This window comes from Plectrocnemia conspersa, unplaced genomic scaffold (assembly GCF_051122295.1).
Source record: "Plectrocnemia conspersa isolate PC_06_02 unplaced genomic scaffold, ASM5112229v1 ptg000006l, whole genome shotgun sequence".
Lineage (NCBI taxonomy): Eukaryota > Metazoa > Arthropoda > Insecta > Trichoptera > Polycentropodidae > Plectrocnemia > Plectrocnemia conspersa.
In genome coordinates, this window is record NW_028277170.1 from 18,071,443 (window position 1) to 18,096,067 (window position 24,625).

The following is a 24,625-nucleotide window of genomic DNA, read 5'->3' on the forward strand; positions in this document are numbered from 1 at the left end:
ATTAATTAAATATTTGCAAAATTCAAAATCTTTCACAAGTCAAAAAAATAATGAAGTCTGTAGCTATTCTTCAAAAGCAAAAAGATATAAAATGAGGAAAGATTAATGGAAAAATAATTAAAATATTTTAATCCACGGGTAAGAGAACGAATAACTTAAGTGTATATTTGAAGCCTTGATATCAATTATGGACAGTGGGCATATCTGGGTTAAGCCAATATCAACACAAAATTATTTAAAATAAATTACTAGAGAAGATCGAACTTCTGTGCCACACTGCACTCTAATGACGAATACCAGCGTTGACGTATCAGCGACTGTCCTTAAAAGAGAAAGCGAGACAACGAAGTACACGCTACATCGCTTCTCCCTCTCATAATAACAAACCGGCATCCTTATCCCAAGCGTACTCTACACTAGTAGAGTTCAACTGTTTCAACAAATCGAATTGGGTGTTTTCGTATATTCGAATATGAATCTGCTTCTCTTCATTGGTATTTTTCTTGTGCTATTCAGGTTTGATATCGCTGATATTACCTATAGTTCTTTTCTGAAGCTTCGTTGATCTTATCTCAACATCGTATCCGAGTTGATTTGTATTCTGAAGGTGTTTTTGTCATCAGTTTTCAGGCAGCATTCTGGCGTTTGAAATTCTATATCTCAATTTTCAGATCAGTCAATGTTCTCACGTTGATAAGGTTTGTGAGCAAGTTTATTGGTTTTCATATTTACGTATTAAAAAACAAAAATTGAAACAAATATTTGTTCTTTATTTAAAAACAAAATGTTCCAAAAACAATTATCCTAAAAAGAAATGTTCCAAAAAAAATTTAATATTTTATAAGGAATGTTAAAAATGTCGTTTAAACATTGAAATATAAGACTTATACATAATACTGAGAAATAATAAAATTCCGTTATTAACATACATATATGTAGATATTATAATAACTCCTCTACCTAAACTAAATATCTAAAATGAATTTCGAAAAAATAATGCACTTCACACAATAGTAAAAAAATCGAAATTTTAAAATGTCATGGATGCGACAAGAGGTAAGTCATTGAACCAATCGATTTAAATTGTATATGGAATGATCTATTTTCAATACAAACTGATCATACTAATACTGGCAGTGACAATTTTAGATCTGTAAACATATTTTTTGAGAGAGGACCCATTTGAGTTATAAAACTAAGATAATAATATAAAAGAAACTAAACCTAAGACATATTATTCATCATAAATGTAACATTATTATATTTTTTGTGTTTTAAGTACCGGTTTTTATAATCCTTTGGTTTAATTGTACAAATTCAACGATATAGCTAAAAAAAGATCAAAATTTATATTTTTAAATTACACAATGAGAAATATATAATAAGAAACGGAAACTACTCAGACAGATTATTTAAACCTCTATTATGTAATAATAATTAACGCTAAACATATCTTTCCGTCCATTTATTTGTTTAAAAAAATATTATTTATAGTACCGTTATACATAAGGGCTTTCCTATTTTACACTCCGAAAAATGTACGGTATTATAAAAAAGAGTTATTATTAAACAAGTTTAGTATACAAAATTCGATCCCTATTCGCATTATAGCGATTTGTCATAAATACTAAAATGGCAGGAAGAGTTCCATTTATTACCAATTTAGGATTTTAAGAAATAGTCAATATAATTTGATATACTTTCATAATTTATTTAGTCTGAATTTTAATAGATATTTTTAACATCTTAAATTGGTGATAAATGGAACTTTTCATTGCAATATATTGATGACAAAACGTTATAATGCTTACGGGTCTCTGCTTATAAAATTTACTTTATCTGTTTAAAACTAGTCCTGTAAAATCATTATTACAGGTTGAAATCTCATCACATTACGACAATCCCTCCATATAAAACAATCTTCGTTTAAAATACGTAAAGAAAAAAAAATGAACGATCACAATTGTTTTATATCTACAAATACGTAAAAAAATTAGCTAGTGTTTTTTGTTGTTGTGAACGTCTCCGAATCAATGAGGATTTGTATTTTGGCAGGAATACTAGTTGTATTTTTTTACATATATAGAGTGAGTCAAAAAACTCTACCAGCTTTTAAAATAAAAGCGCATGTCACAAGAGAACAATAATCACGTATTAATAATGTCTATTTGGCAGCCAGTTTGCTGTTCAATATCGATTCAGGTACATTTTTTGATCCACCCTGTATATATATATAAAATGTATAAATATAATAAAAATACTGTTAATAACGTCTGAATGTATGAGTTTGTTCATCGGCAAAATGCTAATATTTTTAAGTATATTCAGAAAAAGAGGTATTGTTACAGCAAAATGGAGTAAGATGACCCCGTTAAGGCTTGTACATCTGGAATCGGGCAAGTTTCTCTTTAGTCGCCTCCAATGCGTCGTTGCACAGCAGCAGAGTGTGGGAATATCCCATGGTCACCTGCATGACCTTTGATCCTTCCATTTTTGGCACTTCGATCGGCTTAGTCGAAGACTTCGTCAAGTCACCCAAACCCTGTGGGCAAAAAAATAAAAGTTGAATTTACATATTCACACCCAATCGGAACTGATGAATACACCACCATTTTCGCGCGATCGAAAAAGTGGACAAGAGACGTAATTTATAACCGTTTTATTACAAAAAGAACTCGGTCCATTAATTTCTGTACACTTCAAACAGTATTCTTACTTTTGTAAATTTTAAAGATTGATACGAAGAAATCAAAAATAAAAACAAATCAAAGATCAAAACTATAGTTTGTCATAAATGTTCTACCCGAATCAATAGATTTTTTTAAATAAAAAGATCGATATATTATATATACAACACAAAAAGACTTATTTAGGATAATATAATCGGAATATTATATTTTATGTTTATAGAAGTCCAATTCCTATAGAAATAATGAATGTTCTCTAGTGAAATCTGCAATACAGATATATAAGATTCTATAACAGCTTGTTTTATGTCGAGTTTTAGTTTTGAAGAACTCACCAGCAACTGCCCAAATATTGGGTGTTGAATGATGCGCATCGCAACTTATAAATAAAAACATGAAATCGCAACTTATAAATATACATTCGCCGATCGCAATCAAAACATACCAATTCGCCGAATGTTGGAGAAGCTCCCCATGCGATCAAGTTGTCCTCGGCTGCGATCACTATGGAAGTGTTGCTCGTACCTATTGCCTTGATGCTCCAACCTGTGAATTTTAACATTATACTATTAAAACCTATTGATTATAATGGAATTCACAAAATCTGAAGTGCAAAAAATTATTTGCAATTCTCATTATAATTAGATATACTTTTATGTGTTTTGATATAAGAAAGGGTGGTTATTTAATATTGACCTATTTTCCATAACTTTATTATATTAATTAAAAAAATTGTAGGTGCTAAAAACGAAAAACAAAAGATATTTTTAATCGGAGAAATTTAATTTATAAGAAAAATTAAATATTCAAAACCCGTTCTTATTTAATTTCATGTACGGTTAATAAAATTAATTGTAAAAATTGAAAACTAGTTTAAAAATTTTCAAATAAAAAAATTAAAATGGCACGGTAAGATAAGGGATGACTCATTGATGAAAATTCTGACAAGTTGCGTACTGGAAGTTCGTAACGCCTATGTCATTCGGATAATTTTGGCTAATCCCTCTTACAACAGCACAGTAAAGACCCTCAACGAGGTGCACGTTTTTTTAATGAAGCATTTTCATTCTTTCACAGTGGATAACATTCGACAGACTTGCAATTCAATAAATTCAAACGATTTTCAACCTTAAATTATATGAAATAACACTATTACAGTGCCACATATTATTGTAGAATAAAAATATTCATTGAGGCCTAATTTTACTTCCTTTAATGATTGTTGCATTTATCGAAACAAACGGTAGTCCGAGGGGCCAGATCTGGTGAATGATGAAGGTGCAATGAAACTTTCCAACGTGTTGATATTTATCCGATCAATTTAATCATGCTGCAGAATTATCTTGTGTATATTTACTATAGCTAGTATACTTTCTTTCACTGCTGCAATTTTAATAGCTGTACCTTTGAAATCTGATCATACACAAAGCATGATTTTTCTATAAGTTAGTACAGGTTTTTCGTATGGGAACTGTCTAATATTCGAGTCAATAAACCAATCACTGTTACACTGATAAATGAGTTATAATAAAAAGACAGCTCATGTAAATCAAATTTAATTATATATCGTTAAATTTATATCTTAATCAGATTTCTCTAAGCTCTAATACGAAGTTTGACTCAAAGCCTCAAATATCATCGGAATTAAAATTTTGATGGCTTACCAGATAGATCTTGCACTGGTTTAGGATACATGTTTGCCTCCCCCGTTCTCTTTGTCTGACCGAATAGGAAGAGGGCGCCTAAAGTTAAAAGAAATGTTTATATTATAATATGCTGGTCATTAAAGATAACGTAATAAAAATAATTACCTAAATCGTTGATAGCCAAACTGTAAGTGGCACCGCAGAATATGGACTTGACGCCGCGACTCTGCGAGTCGAAGAACTTGATCAAGCGAGGAACCATCTCATCTTTAGGCTCGGCGTGACCCAAACGCCCGAATCCTCCAAAGCCCCAGCTGAACGCACGTTTCTTGTTGTCAATAGCAACCTAAAATTCAAACATTTTTTTTTCAGAATAAGAATTGATATTCAAATTACGCAATTACATCCATTCAATGACTCTCAAATATTTAAAACAAGATTCAAATGAACCGTACCGTGTGATTGATACCACTAGCCATGTCTGTGATCAGAACATCATCGATCTGGCTGATGTGGCCGTCCTTAGACTTTTCTATGTAAGTGATGATGCGCTTGGGAACTGTTTCGAAGTTGAACGACAACTTGTTGGACGTGACGAGGTATTTACCGTCGGTGTTGTGACCTATGATAAAATGTTCACATTAAAAAAAAATCATCATTACTATAGATCAATTGCAGTTCGACCGCCCCGTACCTAGTTGACCGTTTTCGGGAAGTCCAAAAGAGTATAGGCCTCCTTCGATGTTTAAGATCATTGAGAAATCAGCACCGCAAGCCACCTTCACAATTGGCGGTCCCCTAAAACGATAAGACAGCTTTATTAATATAGGAAAAACATCAGTTTAAAATGATGGATTATTTTTAATACCTGTATTTCACTCTCATGGGGGTGATGATTTGTTTGAGCGTAATATTGCCAATTCCACACTGACCACTTCTGTTATCACCGCAAGCATATACAATACCGTTATCTATAAAACAATATTTGTAAATAAACATTTATTTAGGACGTATAAATAATATGTGAATATGTAAATACCCGTCAAGAACAAAGTGTGGTTCCGTCCAGTTGCAGCATGTATAACAATTTCCTCTTGTAGAGACGGAACCAAAGTCGGCAAATCTTTGGTGGTTGTGTCATCATGACCAAGCTGACCGCAAGAGTTGCGACCTTAAATAAAAGTTTACATATAAATTCCCGTTACTTCCTTTAACAAATCAATATAAACGATAAAATAATTTATTTATTGAGTGGATGACGATACTAGTAATAATAATATATTAATTACCAAAGGTCATGACTCTTCCCTCGTCGTTAATCAACACCGTATGAGCTGAAGTACACCCGCTTGCAATGAATCGGAACTGTTTGAAAAAGAACACCACATTAAATATTAACATTACTATAAAATATAAATAAAATTAACTTACCTTCTTATCGGTGAAACGGTGGAAGGTGTTTAAATTGGGATGAGACTTGATCAACGTTTTCGATTCACGTTTTCCAGTCAATTCCCATGACACGTGACCGGCGATCATAAGGCATCCAGGTTCCTTAGGGAACCGCATCAAAATTTCCTATAGACAGAAACAACTTTTAGATATGTACGCACTCAATGGGAATTGTTGCTCGTTGCTAGATTAACCTCTGGCAGCTTTGTCGGCGGCTCCAAGTCCACAAAACTTTCTTGTTCTGGCGTCGGCGGATTTTCCGAAGAATCGGAGAAGTCAGACTCTTCAGAGTCTGAGTTCTTCTTGGCGGGTCTCTTTGCCTTCTTAGGGGCATCTCCAGCTCCAGGACGCTTGACGCCTTTTCCATTTCCAACATCTGCCATTTTATTGAGGTAGTTATTTCTGTAAAAAAAAATACCATAAGTATAATAATAGAGTATTAGTTAAATTATCATTAACATTAAATAAATAAGGACAACTTTCATTTATAGTATTAAAACATTCTGTGGTGGAAATATTATGACAATGCTAAGTCAAGTGTTTGATCGAATTTCGCTACATAGGTGAGAATTGGCGAATTTGACGTAATTGAGATTGACATGAATAACATTTCTCAGAACATATATTTTTTTTATTGAATTAGTAATTCATCAAGAAAAAAATTAAGCAAACATGCTTGAATTCAGAATCAGCATATTTATTTATTTGTATCAGCAATCAGAAAAAACCTAAATGCAAATTTATGCATTGTTTGATTATCGTACATGCTTAATATTAGAAGCAAACTTACACACCTGAATGAAAAGCGTCAATTAAAAAATCCTTTGACACAATTATGAAGATGAAAAAATATTTATTTTATCGGTGGGGCATATAATAATATATCGACAGAAATATGTTCAAATTGAAAAAAATAATATGTACTAAATGGTTAAAAATAGAATATCAGTCCTCGTAAAAATGTGGTTTATTGCTTACAGGTAATACAATTCTCTAAGAGCTCAAATTTTAATGCTAGATGCAACAAACTAACATGCCTGACATTTCATCACGCAGCTATAAAAAACCACACATAAAAATACCTCACAATTACACAAAATAAAAATGATTGAATCAATAGATGAACTAAATTTTCTTATAAATCTATGTGTAAAGCAAAAAAAAGGCTTCACATCGTTTGTGTTAATCCAATTATTTAGCTTCCTATCAGTATGCGTACATTCACAATACATCGTCATTGATCTATTAAAACCGCAAAGTTCTTACGTTGTGTTATTAAATCATGTCACAAGTCTAGTCTCACAACATATTTATAAAATTATAGTAAGGTTACTGTAAATCTTACATTATAACATGACGTGCGTTATAACGGGGTGAACAAGACACATCAGACTGAAATTAGTCTGTAAATCAATGAGAGCAATTTTATTAATTTATTTTTTGCTCCTATGATATGTCAAATTAAAAAAGAAAAACTCGTAAGTCAATGTTCCACTATTTATATGAAATCCTCATTATATCGCATGAATTGTTAATGTAAGACATTTGAAATGTTTGATCGATTAATGTGCATTTTACACCTCGTTTATTTATTATAGTTTGTACCTTTATAGATGATTATATTTTTATTTTTAAATGGACCAACCATCAACTTATAAAAGTCTCAAATTTAGCGTTTTTGAATTCTAAAGTGTATTGGAATGCAATTCAGAAGATGAGGACGAAGACATAACCCTTTTTTTAAAAACAATACCATCACAAACCACAAACCAGCCTTCGGCGTCTAGACAGGACAATAACCAGTTCCCAATAATAGGTCTATAAAACAGGTCTTTACCACCTGGATCTATAAACTGGTAAAATACACCCAATATATACTTTTTCGATACTATTGTTAACAATGAGTTTTATAATTTCAAAATAATAAATCACATTGTTGAAATTTGTATCAATTCAAACGAAACAAGTATGAGATTAAGATTTTACACGTTGGAATGAAGTTTACAAAATGGCTTGAATATGATGAGACAATTTTTGTTGATTCTGCTAACATAAAATTTTAAAAGAAATACGGATAAAACTATTAGTTCGAATAAAATCATGCCTCTTAAAAAAATAAAGACAAGGGTTAACCCTTCAAAGACGAGAGTGACCATATGGTAACAGTCAAGATCATTCTAAAATTAATTATCCCCACACTCTGTTTTCATATTTTTACACGATCTTGGATATAGAAAACATTCTGGGGTGGAAAACTGGAATTCCAACACCTTTCAGTAGTTTGAAGAATTGCGTAGTGACGTAAAAGTTTCTACGAGAACTCAGCGAATAGTATCCCAAATGCTCTAAAAAGAAAGGCGCTGGGATACAACAGATAATAACCAAATATTCTCATATAATTGTATCTCAAGAACCTTCCTTGACCTTTTATGATTGAGAGGGAGTATTTGAGAATCTTGGAAGATTTTTCGCCAACGTCATTTATGTATAGAGAACCTCTACCTGTTCTCAAAAGTGATTTAGTGAAAGTTTCTCTAGACGGAACGTTCTCATCGAGATCATAAGAATATTCAGACGGTGAATGAGATAGATAAAATGACTTTTTCAAAATCAGTATATACAACGTCTACTTATATTAGTGACCGCGGAACGAAAACCATTATTGTAAAAGGTTTTATGTATTTTTCCTTGAATTTTCACTATACTTATGGATAAATATTATTTTTTTGTAAACAATGGAAATGATTATGAATCAGTATTGAGCATTTAATATGTCTATGTATATTTTTGAAATAAACTTTTATATGTATAAAAAAAAAAACGTAAACCATTCTGTTGCTACAACAAATAATTAACTATAGATAATTAATTATTAACCATAGATAAATAATATAATTATAATTAGCTATAGATAATTATTTCGAAAAATTTGAGCAGTTGGCACAGATTCATCAAAAAATGGTTTCCAAAATCCATTGATGGATTAACATATTTTACGATTAATTTTAGTAATTTGACAATTCCAGGTAAAATGGTTAAGAATTACAAAATATTGTTACCGTAATATGTTGATAGATGTATCTCCGAGTAACTAATGAAATAAAATACTGGAAAGGGCTTCAGAAAATATCAATATGTTTTCTTTGCAGTCGAAAGGCATGACAGATGCCTTTGGACTGCAAAGGTAAAACCATTTTGGGCATGTCACATGCCTTTGAACTTCTAAAGGTTGACGTAAATTGTATATAAAATGTAAATGTGAATTGTATAATATATAGAATGTGAAATATTTTTTCTTTTTCTTTTATTGTGTTATTAAACTACTATGACGAATTAGGGAAAACTGTTAAATATGTCTTATTTGTATTTTTTTTTATGTATGTTCAAGACACATAAATCAATTTTTATCAGAGGGATTACGAGGGTGTAAATCTACTTTCTCAGATATGCATTAAATTGCCTGTGGCGCTAATTATGATATAATTATCATGATTACTTATTGTTTATTATAGAAAATTCTTCTGAATTTAGGGTTATTATAAAAATAATTTGGCGGTCATTGTTATTTTATTTTTACAATTGTTTACATCAAGTGATAATGATTCAATTCCCTGTTTTAATTAGTTTTACTTATGAACTTTACTTAATTTTCTCTTCTTTTTGTTTAAATTGCTTCCTTCGTAAATAAAAATTAGTTCGTTACTGATTCAGCCAAACCCTCCCCCACATTAGTTTCTGACTATGACTTTGGCCCGCGACGGTCCAATAAAAAAAAAACAGCTCGGCTCACCCTAAGAAACAAGTCTGAGCAAAAGAAAAAATTCCTTAAAAATAGAATGGAAAAATTGCGCGAAATCCTCGACAATTTGTTTTGCAAGTTAATAATGTAAAAGATTAATCTGTGAACCCATTGACATTGTGGTTCGCTTATGTTTATATCAACATCCGGTAACGCATACTATACAGCATTGTTGACAAACATTTCGCATCGATTCGTATTTTTGATGTTTTAAAAATTTGATTTTTGAGCACTGTGGTATTGTTCCACATATATTATTAGCGGTGAATGGGTTAACAAATCTACGATAATATTTAATTTGTATTTTTTTAAATCCGCGTCTAAAATTACATATGATGCCAATAAACCAGTGGAACATCTTTACTTGGTTCTCAGAAGTACTGAATATAAGCCAAAAGCAATAAAACCAACGCAATGAAGAATGGTTGAAAAAGTTCCAAAAGCTTCCATACCATAATTAAATTTGACCGCAAAAGGTTAAAATTGTCTTTTAAGGAAAGCTTTAAAAACATACTATCTAATAATACACGTGTTTGGCACTGATTATGAACGACAATCGAATTTACGTCTAAACACCTGGTCACACGTTTTTTTAGGACCAAATATTAAAAGCCACCCTTGACTCGCATTTGTCATGGCCGACATTTATTGAGGTTATGACGTATGAATAAGATACAAACACCGTATTATTGTTCTAAAAATGGCGGAAGTTTATATATGGCATTATCATTACAACTGGGTCGAATTGTGGATGTAAACAAGATAAAAACAATGCATTTCAATATGCGATGAAAGTGCACGCCATTGTACGCTTATTAGGCGCGGCGATGCGCGACGGCTACGGCATCTTATGATTGTCGTTATGTAAAAAAAACTAATTGGGCCCCGTTCAATGGAACCAGGGGATGAAATCAGGTACAAAATGGCCGAAAATATACAATGTTTTGTTGTTTGGCGAATGCGGCGCGGCGGCGTTGGGACGCGAGCGGCAAAAATGCAGCGGCGCGGGGCCGGTGAGATGTGAGGAGACGCCAGGAGCGACTCACCTGTCGAAGCGTAGCGCTGAAACGGCGTTCGTCGAGAACGTACAGAGCTGTCTGACGAGAAACCGGCGTACGTGCGACCAGACCGCACCTCAAAATCGGAGAGAGCGAACGCCGGCGAGGGCTGTGTGACGCTCGTTACAACGGGTGCTCGTTAAAAATACCGCTCGCAAATCTATTGTTACTACCTAGTATAGTAACCATATCTTATATTCAATAAAAACTTCCACTGTTTTGAGGTAATCCAGATAGTTAAATATTTACATAAATAACTGAAGAAATAATAAATAAAAAACATTATATTATAATTTTTTAATTTTGATTCAATGTAAATAATTTATATTAAAAATACTAGCAATAAACTGAAAAATACGAAATAAAGAAATATAACAAAAAAAAAATATAGCAATTTTATAAAAAATATTGATAAATATAAAAGTCCAATAATATATACAAAAAAGACGTAAAATTTATTAACGAAGTTTAATAATGCAAAAGTGTTAAAGTAAATTATTAAAACATTTTAATACAAAAAATAGTAAAATAAATCAAAGCAATAAATAAACTGAGAATCACTGATTTTTTTATATAATTTCCTACAATGCAATATAAAACAATAATAAATAAATAACAACGGAAATATTTATGGAAAAAACGTTAAATTAATTAATTTCAGCGTTCCAGACAAGAACTGAAATTTACGCTCCCCCCTCCCGTTTTAATTGACAAAGTAATTTAGAAGATACAAAAAATAGCAATACAAATCTCTTCTGTTATTAAATTTTGATAAAATTTTGTATATTGGCAAGTAATAAAATAAATTTCTTATAACAGGATGAATAAAATCATTTATAATGTATAAATAATGAGTTTAATCTATCCCAGGCAGTGTTTCAGTGGCCCAAAACATTTTTTTTAATAGATATATTGTATTTTATTTCTATTATTGCATAAAAAAAATAGTGAGTTTAAAAATAATAAAATGTATTTAATTACATTATAAATGGTAGCATTTAAAAAAAAAATCAATTGGTGTTTAAAGAGTTAAAGCATCTATTTATTATATTTTTTTTGTCTTAAGCTGTATTTTATATTTTTTATAGATTGATACGTTATTTATTCTGTTAGTTTTGTTCGTATCTTTGTTTTTTCAGTATTTTTATTTATTAAAAAAAAAATATTATAATGTTCATTACATGTATAGTACATATTATGTATAAAAACATTTATCTTAGCCCTGGCCCCACCTGTTTCTATTGTCACCAGCCGCCTCTAGTACTGATCAATGCTCACTCGCCCTTAACCAGTTTAAATTTGAAAACGAATTTATATATCAAAACGTTGTTGACCAGCAAAGTGACGCAGCGAAGAATACATAACCATTAGTTTTGACCTAGGCGCCGTCATTCTAAGCAAGTATCTTATTTTTTGTGTATTATTTACTACATATGTTCAACTATAAATTTGATTTGAAAAAATAGGTGGTGCCCGCAGCAAAAAGGTTGGGTACCCCTTGGCTATTCCAACGATCTCGGAGAGAAAATTTTTGCTTAGAAACTTCCACTATAGATCTTGAAATCATTTTTGAGAGCACGACTTCTGTGATAAATGATGCTCGGCTTTGTCGTGAGGAACGCATTTCAATTTGACGATCTTTCAGCTATTCGCGTCCTTTATGACACGTATAGGGATTCCAATCCTGGGCCAAAATTTTGATCCCGGGATTTCGGTATTGCAATTAGTCGATCCCGGAATCCCGGGACCGGTCCCGGGATAATTTTCATGTTAGTTTATCGATAAAAGTAATTTAAAATGAATAATACAATATATTTTTACATCTGTTTTTTATAACGTACAATGTATAAAGTACGTATAATTTTAGTCTTGGACTTAAAATAGAAAATAATATAATAAAAATAAAAAAGGGAAGGTCTTATATATTTATTTGAGAAAAAAAAATGAACTTTTGACAATGTATGCACATAGGTATGTACATTCATAGACACAATTAATTGAAAACATTATTTTGAATAAAACTCACGAAGTAACATCAAAGCATCAAGTGTTTTATCATTTAGCCTTGATCTGATTTTGGTTTCTAAGCAGCCTGCTGCTGAAAAAGCACGTTCAGACTCACAGCCTCAAAGATTCACAGATGACACGTGCAACTCGCGCAAGTTTGTACACGAAATATAACGATGTTGTCAATAATAATTCGATTGTGCTTGATAAATCAACCAATCCGAAAAATTCGGGATTATGTTTTATAATCCCAGGACTCATCGGGTATTGAAAATCGTTCGGGATCCCGGGATCCCGGGATTCGGTATCCCGGGATTGGAATCCCTAGACACGTAGCATTCTTGAATCGGGATTTATAATTTGAAATCCGCGAATAAGCAAATACTCAAGTTTAGTCAAAAAGGTTCAGAAAAGTTACATTTATAAGAGGATATTTGGTTATTATCCATTCTTATATCACAACGCCTTTTTTTTAGGAGCGTTGGGATACGATTCGTTGAGTTCTCACAGAAAGTTGTACGTCGCTAAGCATTTCTTCAAACTTCTGAAGGGTGCTGTCGACCATCAAACTATTCTTGAGGAATTCTAGGTTTTGGTTCTGGAACGTCTTCGATATTAAAATCGCGTCCTCTTTTGATGACCGTTAGGGCTCTTTAATTTGCATTTTGTTGAATGTCAGCTATGATGAGCTGGTCCGGTTCGTACCATTTAATTTTAATATTTTATGATTTTTTTATTGTTTAATTATTCACTCATGAATTATTTTTTTTGTGTATTAATATATCATGTATTGCTTTTCAAACATCGTGACGATGTGGGGAAACCTGTTAGGTAACGATGGTTTCAATTTAATTAAAATAAATAAATAAAGTTATCTTGCCGAATGAAACGCAGTGGAGTGTTAGTTTCGCTTCCGCTCCATAGGTGGATCTGCAGGCAGGGGTACGCAACAGTCTGGTACGCGGTGACTGGAGCGAGAAGGAACCCGGAAGGAAAACGGTGCCAGACGCCTTGCGAACCCGGTTTATTTACGTAGAGCGCGATCTAAAAGAGGAGGCGACGCCACGTGACCTGGAACAACCGGGTTCGCCTCGGACAGTGCGTCGTGCGGGCGTCGCGCTCGTCGTCGTGCGCGCACCGGAAGAGCGCGCCGATTAGTGCAAACGACTGCGAAAACGCACCACGGCGACGCTCAGCTGCGAAAATGTCTCTCAGAAATTATGTGAGTACGCACATATGGAAAATGAGTGTGAAACGCACGACGCGTGCCCACATTATGACACACTTTATGGGAAAATGTGTTGTGACCGTGTGAAGATATTGATCGTGAAAATTGAAAATTAAACCATAAAATGCGTTATTTTTGGTTTATGCGATAAACAGTTTATACTTTAACAACTTCCGACCTTCAGTATGGTTATGGGAGATTGAAGGCGAAAAAACCGGAATGCCCTGGTTTCATTCCAGTTGGTATGTTTAAAAAATGCAGGGACTTGTTTTCAAATACTTTCCCCGATGTATAGAAAATTACGAAAGTGACTCCCATATGTATGGGAGTCACTAGAAATATAGGCCAGTGTAAATTTTATCACCATCAATCAAACTATTAAAAATCATGCTTGAAAAGTATGTTTCAAACCTTATCAAAGGGTACTTGAATAACCATGATTTTCGTGTATTGATATCAGTAGTAACGAATCTGCTCTGTTATTTCAATTTGTGACGAAAAATCTCGATATAGGCGATGAAGTAGATGTCATCTACGCCGATTTTGAAAAAGCCTTTGATAAAGTTTGGCATGTCTTATTTATTGAAAATTAAATTAGTTTTCCCATAACATCTTTTTTTAAAATTGTCGTTTAATATGTATAATATAAGTTTTCTGAATATATTTATCACATTGGGAATTCCTTAAGGTTCTAATCTTGGCCAATTAACGCTTCTTCTATTTATTAATTATATTATTAAAGATATTCGTAATTCCAAACTCTTACTTTTCGCCGGTGACTATTCCATAACCCTTTCACCGCTGATGACTTCTATAATATAATATATAAATCACCAGTACTCATTGAACATCTTAAGGTGGCATAAACAATTGAGCCTAAAAATATGGTTATTTAGTATAATTTTATTCTGTAAATCAGGAGAATTTATTGAACCTTAATATTTTTAAAAATATGGCATGAAAAGGCGCCCTCGACATATTAACAAATTTCAGCCGCGGTGGAAGGGTTAAAATAGATTTTATTAAATTTCAATTTGATGTTGAAAGCCATTCGTTAATAGATTACCATTTAGCATCAAAAAATATTTTCCCATGTTATAATCTAGAGCAGAGATTCTCAAAGTGAGCAGTATCGCCCACCGGTGGGCGATGGACAAATCCCAGTGAGCAAAGACGTCATTTCAGCTTTTTTCAGAGAGGGGAATAAGTTAGCCAGTTAGTATTTTTTTAAATTCGATTTCTTTAAAATTCATAGTATTTTATTAAATGCCATGCATTTTTCTGAACAAATTCAACGTTTAGAATCCACGTTAAAAGCAATAAAATCGTGCCGTTGCCGTTCCAGTGGAAACGCTCGGTTATGTAGTTTTCATATTAGGTATTTTAATAAAACAATATTACGGCTTATAAGTGAGAGTTGAATGAAGCATATCTAAACCAAATTTTGACCAATAGGAGTGCGCAAAAACAATTATCGCTGTCGCAGTGGGAACGCTCGTTACCGAGCCCTTCTATTGACCAAAATTCGGGTTGAATATACTTTGAGCAACATTCTTATATCATATATGGTTTGAATATACTTCGATAAACACTCTTATGTTTATGGAGTAATATGCGAGATGTGACACTCTTATGTTTATGGAGTAATATGCGAGATCTGTACCTCTTCCGCTTATTTATTTGATTAGTTTAGGTTTGGGTTTGAACAGCAAACGGACGATTCGAAACTGTCAAATTGAGTTCCATAGACATTTTAGAGCAATAATTTTTTTAGCTCTGTATTTTGGCACAGCCTGTAGCATTTTTCAGGTATTTTTTGAAAGTGCTTTTAAATATATATTCTATTGGCTTTTAGCAAGTCTTTGCGACAAATTCAAGTTCCAAATATACTTCTTCGTGTATATATGTTTAATAATTAGAAAATACAGCAATGTTTGGAAGCAATTTAAAACAGTAATTAGATATAAATGAATAAAATAACTTACCATTGATTAAAACTATTTGTTTTATAAAAAAAAATATAAAAAAAATAAACTGATAATTTTGACACAATAAGGAGCAAAACTTACTTACAAAACATACAACGCCAAACTGTTTTAGATACATATGATTCATATTTTGACTCATGTTAATGTAATAATTTTGAAAAACTGTCAAAAATTTGGTGTCATACTCATAGATCTGTATGCCAAATGGCGGCAAATCTGAATCATAGTCATAGCAATTCGATATGAGCAATTGCCACTAGTAATTATAGTCGGTGAAAAATACCTGAAAGACCTAGGGTTCGAATCTCATATGAACCCTAATTTTTTTCATTTATTATCATATCTGGGAGATTGGAATTAGTAATATGTTGTTTGTATAATAATGGTTTACAATTTAAAAAATATGTGTCATTAATTTACAGACTATTTTTAGATACTTAATATTTTAGTCTGGTGTTTCACTATTTACTTAGTAGTTGATTATGTTTACACTGTTGTTACGCATTGTATAACACCTGTTAAGTTTCAACGAAAAAAATTCAATAAATAAATAAAATTTATTTATGATTTCGATATTATTTCTGTAATATATTCTACAAAAACTATTCTTAAATACCGTGATTAGCTCAGTGGCAAACTAGAGACTTACAAACATTTTAAATATGTCCGATTTATTGTATCAGTTGTTCAATTTAATGTGTCTTTCATGATCGTTGCCTCAATAACATATGCGCTCATCGCTTTTATAACCTACTGCTTTTCATTGTAATCCATTTAGGATCATGGAATTTAATATTAGCTATATACTTCTTCGTCCATTATCTAGACAATTGAGTAAAAAATACTGCACTAACTGCTCTCTTAAATCAAGAATTGTTTTTTCATATTTAATATCGATTAGCACAAGTATTGATATGGAAATCGTTTTTTTTTCAAAGAGACACAAAGAATCTTCTCTAACGCCACATTTTAAATGCGTCTTTCTTTAGTTTCTCTCTATATTAAACCATACAAGAATATCGAGAAAATAATTACAAGTTATTGTTCTGGCCGTGAAACTAGAAGCAGAAATTTACATCGTCTATTCGTACAAAATGAACGATTCGTGTTTATGCGCGATTACCATCGTAGCCATGGGAAAATTTCTTCTGTTTTCCATACAAATCTGGCGTTGATCTAATTTTCCCATTTGCCCAAAGAGCAAACAGTGGATTGGACGTGCTTCAGTGTGTCTTTGGAAAGTAAATATACCTGAAATTTAGAGGTAAGTAGGAATTCAAATATGTGTAGACACTTTTTAACGAGGTGATTAATCAGAAAGACTTCGGTACTTTATATTGAGAGTATTTCTACAAAACACAAAGTATAGTCAAGTGAAACGGATGTTCCTCCCATTTGAATAGATTTTTTTTCTCTTGGCGTGAAAAATACTCGAATGTATGTTGTTCTAATTATAGTGCTGATTATTAATTGACAGATTTTACTGATACTTTGCAGAAAGGTTTATAAGAACCTTACGTATATACAATGTTGCTCTAAATTTATCCATAACATCAATAAAATAATAAAAAAATACGTACTGTTGATTGTATTTACCCTGTTGTAACACATTGTCACGTGCAACGAAAGCTTTATAATAAATAAATAATTTAATATTAAATTATTAATTAAATATAATATATGTGTAAAATAAGTTTGACCTAACTAAATACTTACATATTATATATTTAAAAATAAAATATTATTACCTGTGTGTGTTTGTTTCAAAATGTGCTTCAAACGTTATGATATAAATATACATGCATGTAGGAATGCATTGAAAGACAAGATTATATGACTAAAGCACTGAAAGTTCTGCCAAAATTTCACTGCGAAATTTTCTCTAGAATTGCTTTGGCTGTTTCAGTTGAGACAGATTTTCGCATATATTTGTAGGTAACGATGATACTTTTCGATCTTAATGAGCAACTGCATTTTCGTAAATATTTGGAGAGTTGTCAGAGATTTGTAGTGTACGATTAGTGCCACAAAGGACTCTTGGTTCGCTGTTGCTTCTGTTTAGTAAAATAATTTTACTAACGATTGAGATATTTTATGATTCTTGATATCTATAAGATGCTTCAGACCTATCACAGAAATATATTTCAGTAAAACACTTTTTCAGCTGTCATATGTTTCGCAAGCAATACATGTTCTTCATTTATTTTTTATTTTTTTATTTCAAATCTGACTAGCATAACATGACAGGTTTCCCTAATGCGTCACGATATCCATCAAACAATCAATAATTATACAATTAAACGTTTAAAAAAATAAAATATACATCTATTATAAAGCCACATCTCAAACGCTTTCAGTCTATTAATCATAATCATTATAAGGTCCAGATTCATACAATACCACTGATCAGATAGAGCACTTTACGAATTTAATTCTGGTCTGAATATGTAAGTGCCTGTTTGTGAGACCACCTTTATATTTATTAAACTGGCTTATAGCAATTGCAATTCTGACTTTAATATTTTTTCGGGGTCCATCCAATTATCTAGGTATTTAAAATGCTTCACCCAATCAATTCTATCACTATCTAATTTTAAGCTTACCGGGTCTAATTTATAAATTTTGATTTCTTGATGTTTATTCGTAGGCCCTTTTTATACATTGTTTATCTACACCATCTCTGTAGGTCGTCAATGGTCCCAGTAAATATTGAGTGTTGTTAATTATCTCACCGTTGACTATAATTGTTTTTTGTCTTTGAGGTGCTGATTAAAATATGGTCTCGGAGTGGAGATTATAAAGAGTAGGAGAGAGAACACATCACTTTTTGACATCTCTCTCTCTAACATGTCTGTCTTAGACCCTATATTTAGAATGGAATGTCGCATTTTATTCAGAAAGATAAGCACCGCGAGATGTCCTTACAGTCTCGGTTTTTAACTATTGTTTAACTATTCAGAATATTGTTAAATTTATATTTTTTAAAAACACTAATGACACAAAATGACTATGTATTGCTGTAATACACACTAATTATGTATGTATTACAGCAATACATAGTCATTTTTTCTTTGATGTACAGATGCATTGTAATCAGCCCAATTGTTCCTTTTTTATGTATGTAATTTATAAGAGCCAAAGACAACTAATAGCTAACAAACAAAATAACTCTTTGTAATTGCCGAAATTCTAAAAATAGCTCATATTTTCTAGTAAATATTGTGCAACTTGGACTTTTTCAATGGCTTTTATTGTTTTATCTATTTTAAATCTATACAAATAATGTTCAATTTTAAATCTGTTTTAAGCAATTTATTATGGAAAAATTTTTTACGCATACTTTTAATCAAAACTTTACTTTGCATCAAAATTAAAACTTCGTACTGATTTAAAGTTTAAAACAGTTTATAATCTCTTTATCTCTATTTCTCAACAAAATAATCCCTTTACAATTTTGAAAAACATTTGTGAATATAATGTTTATCGGTTGTATATATTATCACCGAAATTCACAGAATTCGTTCGTTTAAAAAACAAAACGTTGGAAAGGCTCACCTTTTATTATTGTTTAACGCTTATCTTAAAAACAGGTATGCGTCGCCAATTTTTGTGAAGTTAAAATTTATTTGTATTGGTTGTTTCAAGATGCAAAATTTTTATTTCAATCAGTTCAATAATTCGATTACGGTTAATGTATTTATAGTTATTTAATTTATATGCAAATCTACACAAAAAAACGCTTCGGATCGGATCTTTATGTGTATCAAATTCGTTACAAACATTATTAGCTATTGTATGTAAATACAATAAATTCAATAAAATTATGTATTGCAAATGTTCCATCAATTTTACTGAATTAATTCAATCGTTGATCTAATTTACATGCAATTCCGCAAAAAACAAACGATGAAACGACTTTGATGTATATGTACATCGGATTTGTTCCAAAAATATATACAACTAAATTCGAATAAAATAATGTAGTTAAGCTAATTTTGCTTCTCACAAATTTTATATAATTGAAAAATAAATGTGTTTTTTCCCATCGTGAAATGAAAACATATGTAGATAAATGAAACGGTCGTTTTTCCGAGATTCAATAGCCATTAGGGAAAGTATACTATCGGTAAAATCTACGATAAGAATTGTTCATTCTCTATCATTATGGATTTTGAAACACGTTCATCTTATTTTAATACTGAATTTCCGTATTTATTCATTTTGAGACACAGGGACGTCATTTGGGGAATACATTTGCTTACCCTAAATTATGCCATAAACATGTGTGTCATTTGTCAAAATAATGTAACACTTCTCAAAAAAATCATATTTGAGTTAAAATAAAATTGCGCCTCATAATTTTACGTAAACAACATACACTGAAAATACAAATATTCAAATCATAGAATTATCCTTCAAAAATATAACATTCAATTGATTTTAGTGAAAATAAATTTTGTCTTTAGTGCATTTTTTAAATGACATTTAGGATATACAATAGAACATAAGCGAAAAAAAATATAGACGATTTTTAGCATGAAGATGGGTTGTAATTATATATAATACATGGAAATTTACAAACCGGTTTTGCTCCACCCTGAAAAAACTGAAATGACGTCCCAGAACAAAAAGTATGTAAAATAATAAATTAAGCATTTTTATTTTGACGCCCTTACAATAATTCGCACAGCATTGTGTTATTTTTATTTTATAAAATTAATAAAATTTAGCGATTGTGATTGTAATTAATGATTAATTACAATACTTATTTTTAAATTAAATATTATATTACTAATTAATATCGGTAAAAAACAAGAAAAAAAATATGAATATAATATTCGAATTTTCGGATACTTGATCAATTTTTTATTCAATATTCGAATAGTTAAAAACAACGAAAAATTGAGAGCCCTTATTACGATGAAAAAATATGACCTTAAAACAGTACCCTGCGTTCATTACTCTTTTTTCTGAATGGTAAATGTATACGCAAATAAGAAAACCGATATATGTTTATAGACATGTATTTATTTTTAACATGTTTGGTGCCAGGTCCATTTATTATGTTCTTTCGTCATTGATATTTAAATATTAGAAATTGCATTATATATATTTGAGTATTAAAAAAATATTTTTGTGCGTGTTATCTAAATGAAATATCCCATTAATACAAAATGACAAATTAAATTAATATTAAAAATAACTATTGACAGAGATGGCATGAAATGATTTTGTCCTATTAATGGCAGTGTCTATAAACGTTTCTAGTGCAGTGCGCTCAGTGACCCACTCTCGAATTCTGTGATAATTTTAAAACTCAACTCATAACGAACGTTATTCGTATTTATATACACAAGTCATCTGTATGTAGCATACGTTCATATGTTTAGTCATTTAAGTATTGGCTCTTCTGACTTACATAGTCTCTTACTACAAATTCTCACACTTCACGAACATTTCCCACATTGTTATTGTTTTTTTAAATTACTTACTATTTTAACAAGTTTCATATCACCTGTAAAGGTCGCTGGGAAATCGTACTATGCGATGCATTTGTTTTCTCTTTTTTGGTGAATATTACAATTAAATTATAGTGGCGTAACTATAGCCTGAAAAATTATGCATCTACGATTCAAAGTTATAGTGAAAATGAAAGTAAGATCAATACCTACATTTACTATTCATGGCTAAATGGATATGTGAGACAATTATGGCTGAATATTATAAATAATGAAAAAGGAAAATAGTATATCTTTCTTCGGGAGTTCCTCAAGGATCCAGCCTGGGCACTCTACTATTCATATTATTTATATATTACATAAATACAGCAGTTAAGAATACAAGTTTTATTCTTTATGCCGTTGATTTTAAATTTATTAGATGCATTCGATCTGTTGCAGACTCTCTACAGAGGATGGGCATTCGTCAACCATCTGTCCTTTATTGTCGAAAAGTGTCATTTTTTCGATCCCGTTTGCCATCATAGTATTTCTACGATATTGATGGAACATTTTGGCCAAAGAAACTTCTACTAAAGATTTCGCAATCATTTTTGCAAATAATTTGAGATTCCCACTTCGCGTAAACGACGTCTGCAAAAAATCTTCCGAGATGCTAAGATTTGTTGTAAGTAATACGTTTCACTTTAATGATCCGTATTATTCGTGTCTTCTGTGTTATAATATAACACATCTGTTCACAGAATTTTTAAATCAGAATCTATAATATACTATTTGTATACTTGTAAATAGACGATTTGTGGCGGTGTTTACTATGACCGAATTCGCAGAACTCATTCGTTAAAAGAAGCAAAATGCAAGAAAGGCTCACCTTTTATTATTGTTTTATGCTTATCTTAATAACAGGTGTGCGTCGCAAATTTTTGTAAAGTTATATGTTATTTGTATTTATTGTTTCAAGATGCAAAGATTTTATTTCAATCAGTTCAATGATTCGAACGCGGTTAATTTATTTATAGTTATTTAATTTATATGCAAATCCGCACAAAACAAACGACGATTAAGATCCGATTTTTATGTATATCAAATTCGTTCCAAACGCTATTAGCAATTGTATATACAATGAATTCGGTAAAATTGTTTATTTAAAATATTCCATCAATTTAGCCGAATCAATTCAATCGCAGTTGATCTTAATTCTGGTTATTTCATTTATGTGTACTACATATTTGTTCCAAATATCATATACTATATGAAAAATAAATGTTTTTTTTACATCGTGAAATGGAAACATAGAGAATTAAAACTGCCGTTTTGCTGAGATCATATTTTCTCAAATTTCGTCACTGTATAAGTACATGATGAATAATCGTATTTATTTATTTTGAGACACAGGGACGTTATTTGAAGGATGCATTTGCTTAGTATACATTTTTCCATGAATGTGTGTGTCATTTGTTAAAATAATGAGACACTGTTCAAAACGTCTCATTATTTTATGTAAGCAGCGGCTCTCAAATTTTTATTTATAAAAATGCACTAATATTAAAAAAAACGACCCCAGCTGCAGTGACATCTATTGATTATAAATTGTATATCACATAATAATTTATAATTAATAATATATATGTCACCAGTTCCCAGATTTTCAGCCTGGTAGTTAATATTTTCTTATAGGTATTAATTATTTTCGATTGAGTTACTCAGCTGGTACATATTTGTCCATTGTAACGCATTGGGCTTACGCCTGTTATGTTACAGGGAAGATTTAATAAAAATATAAATTTATAAGCAAAGTTTTACTCCACCCTGGAAAAATCTGAAATGACGTCCTTGGTCAAAAAGTATGTAAAATAATACATTAGGTATTTTTATTTTGACGCCCTCACAGTAATTCGCACAGCATTATGTTATGCAAATTTTATAAAGCTTATCTTAATATAAAGGTAATTAATGATTAATTACAATAAATATTTCTTAATTAAATATCATTTTACTAATCGGTTAAATAAATTAATATCGGTAAATCTTCATCCATTTTTATTCAATATTCGTATAGTTATAAACTACGAATAATTAAGCGCCTCTATTTTAGGAACGTTGAGATACGGTTCGTAGAAAGTTGTGTGTCGCTAAGCATTTCTTCAAACTACTGAAGGGTTCTGTTAACAATTAAATTTAAGTTTTCGGTTTCGGAACGACCTTGTGAATCATAATTGCGTCCTCTTCTGACACCCGTTAGAGCCAGGATGTCCGCACTAGCCGACTGCCTATGGCTGTCACCATCCAGCTCCTTAATACGCTGTCATTGTATATTGCAATATTTAATATCAGCAATGAGGAACTAGTCCGTTTGGAATATTTCATTTTAATATGTTATGATTTTTTCTGATCATCAATGAAGGTATTTGTTTTGTTAAAAGTTAAGTAAAAACCTTCATATTATAAAATATAAAACAATAAATATATTATTGTAGCATTACTCTTTATTGTCCTGCGTCCAAAGATATTGAAACGATATCTTTGGGTCTAAAACTGTCTGAAAGTGTGTCAGAATATATTTTGCAAAGCAAAAAACATGGCAGTGCTGACAAGTCAGCTTTAATTTGCCGGTCTTTACTTCTGGCATTAGTCGTCGTGTCGGTTTCGATTGTCGATTTTTGACTTTTATGTGGATCAGATATTACGCGGAAGTTGTTTTGTGCGCGATTGATCCCTTTGGAGTTTTGCCAGCCCGAAAATGACAGCCACTATAATAATGCTGCACACCCATTAACCCAGAAATAAAAACCTGGCTTGTGTCCGTAGTTGTTTCCCGTTATAGACTAGGCGTGTTTATGTAGTGGAATTTTAACGAAAGCTAGAAAAACGACAGTTTAAAGAACTAAAACAGTATTAGTAAAGATACATAAACAAAATACTGGCTAATAGCTTACAAATTATAATAGATTATAATCGAGTTCATTGATCTGTGATGCGTAAAAAAATAATTCTAATAATAACTTATATTAGTATAATTCTTATTTTGTCTTTCTTCCTGTTTACTTGCTTTTAATTATACATAGAAGTACAACTTTAAAGTTAAATGTTAATTACTATTTCATAACCATTATCTAGTTTTATTTTATTAAGTTTTAAGTATTCGTTTATAGAAAAAATAATAGTTAGGAAGAGAGAAATCCCATGTAAAAATACTTAAGGAGAAAATTGATTTTACATTCAACTTTTGATTGCTATGTATTTTTATATTTTAAAATAAGTGTTGCTTAAAGTAAACATCTAGAATTCATATCATGCAACC

The 24,625-nt window shown here is 31.2% G+C and overlaps 2 protein-coding genes across 5 annotated transcripts in view; one reads left to right on the forward strand and one right to left on the reverse strand.

The window, feature by feature from the left end:
• Positions 1–749: 749 nt before the first annotated feature.
• Positions 750–13,810, reverse strand: LOC148234413 (protein RCC2 homolog). 2 transcript variants are annotated; one of them, XM_088187274.1, is made up of 12 exons: positions 13,530–13,810; positions 5,980–6,187; positions 5,765–5,911; positions 5,623–5,698; positions 5,373–5,504; positions 5,202–5,304; positions 5,028–5,131; positions 4,789–4,955; positions 4,499–4,679; positions 4,352–4,429; positions 3,133–3,233; positions 750–2,542 (listed from the first exon to the last, which is right to left on the reverse strand). In XM_088187274.1, the coding sequence occupies exons 2-12, from the start codon at positions 6,166–6,168 to the stop codon at positions 2,372–2,374; spliced, it is 1,449 nt and encodes a 482-aa protein (XP_088043400.1). In that variant the 5' UTR covers positions 6,169–6,187; positions 13,530–13,810; the 3' UTR covers positions 750–2,371. The 2 variants fall into 2 exon arrangements, with proteins under 2 accessions (XP_088043400.1, XP_088043399.1); XM_088187273.1 differs by lacking the exon at positions 13,530–13,810 and adding an exon at positions 10,631–10,783.
• The window catches only part of Fhos (Formin homology 2 domain containing), a 51,812-nt gene continuing 40,933 nt past the window's right edge, over positions 13,747–24,625 (forward strand). For all 3 annotated transcript variants that reach the window (XR_015809848.1, XM_088187268.1, XM_088187269.1), the window contains exon 1: positions 13,747–13,871. Coding sequence is in view for 2 of the 3 variants with exons in the window: in XM_088187268.1 (XP_088043394.1) it covers positions 13,854–13,871 (18 nt within the window). In the remaining variant the exon portion in view is untranslated. The remainder of the gene's footprint in view (positions 13,872–24,625) is intronic.

What these genes read in the sequence shown, in the direction of transcription:
- LOC148234413 (XM_088187274.1), bottom strand. Translation starts at nt 6,168, where the DNA reads ATGGCAGATGTTGGAAATGGAAAAGGCGTCAAGCGTCCTGGAGCTGGA. An exon ending in CGCCGACAAAGCTGCCAGAG is followed by an intron (nt 5,912 to 5,979) that starts GTTAATCTAGCA and finishes TTCTGTCTATAG; the next exon opens with GAAATTTTGATGCGGTTCCC. An exon ending in CTAGTGGTATCAATCACACG is followed by an intron (nt 4,680 to 4,788) that starts GTACGGTTCATT and finishes TTTGAATTTTAG; the next exon opens with GTTGCTATTGACAACAAGAA.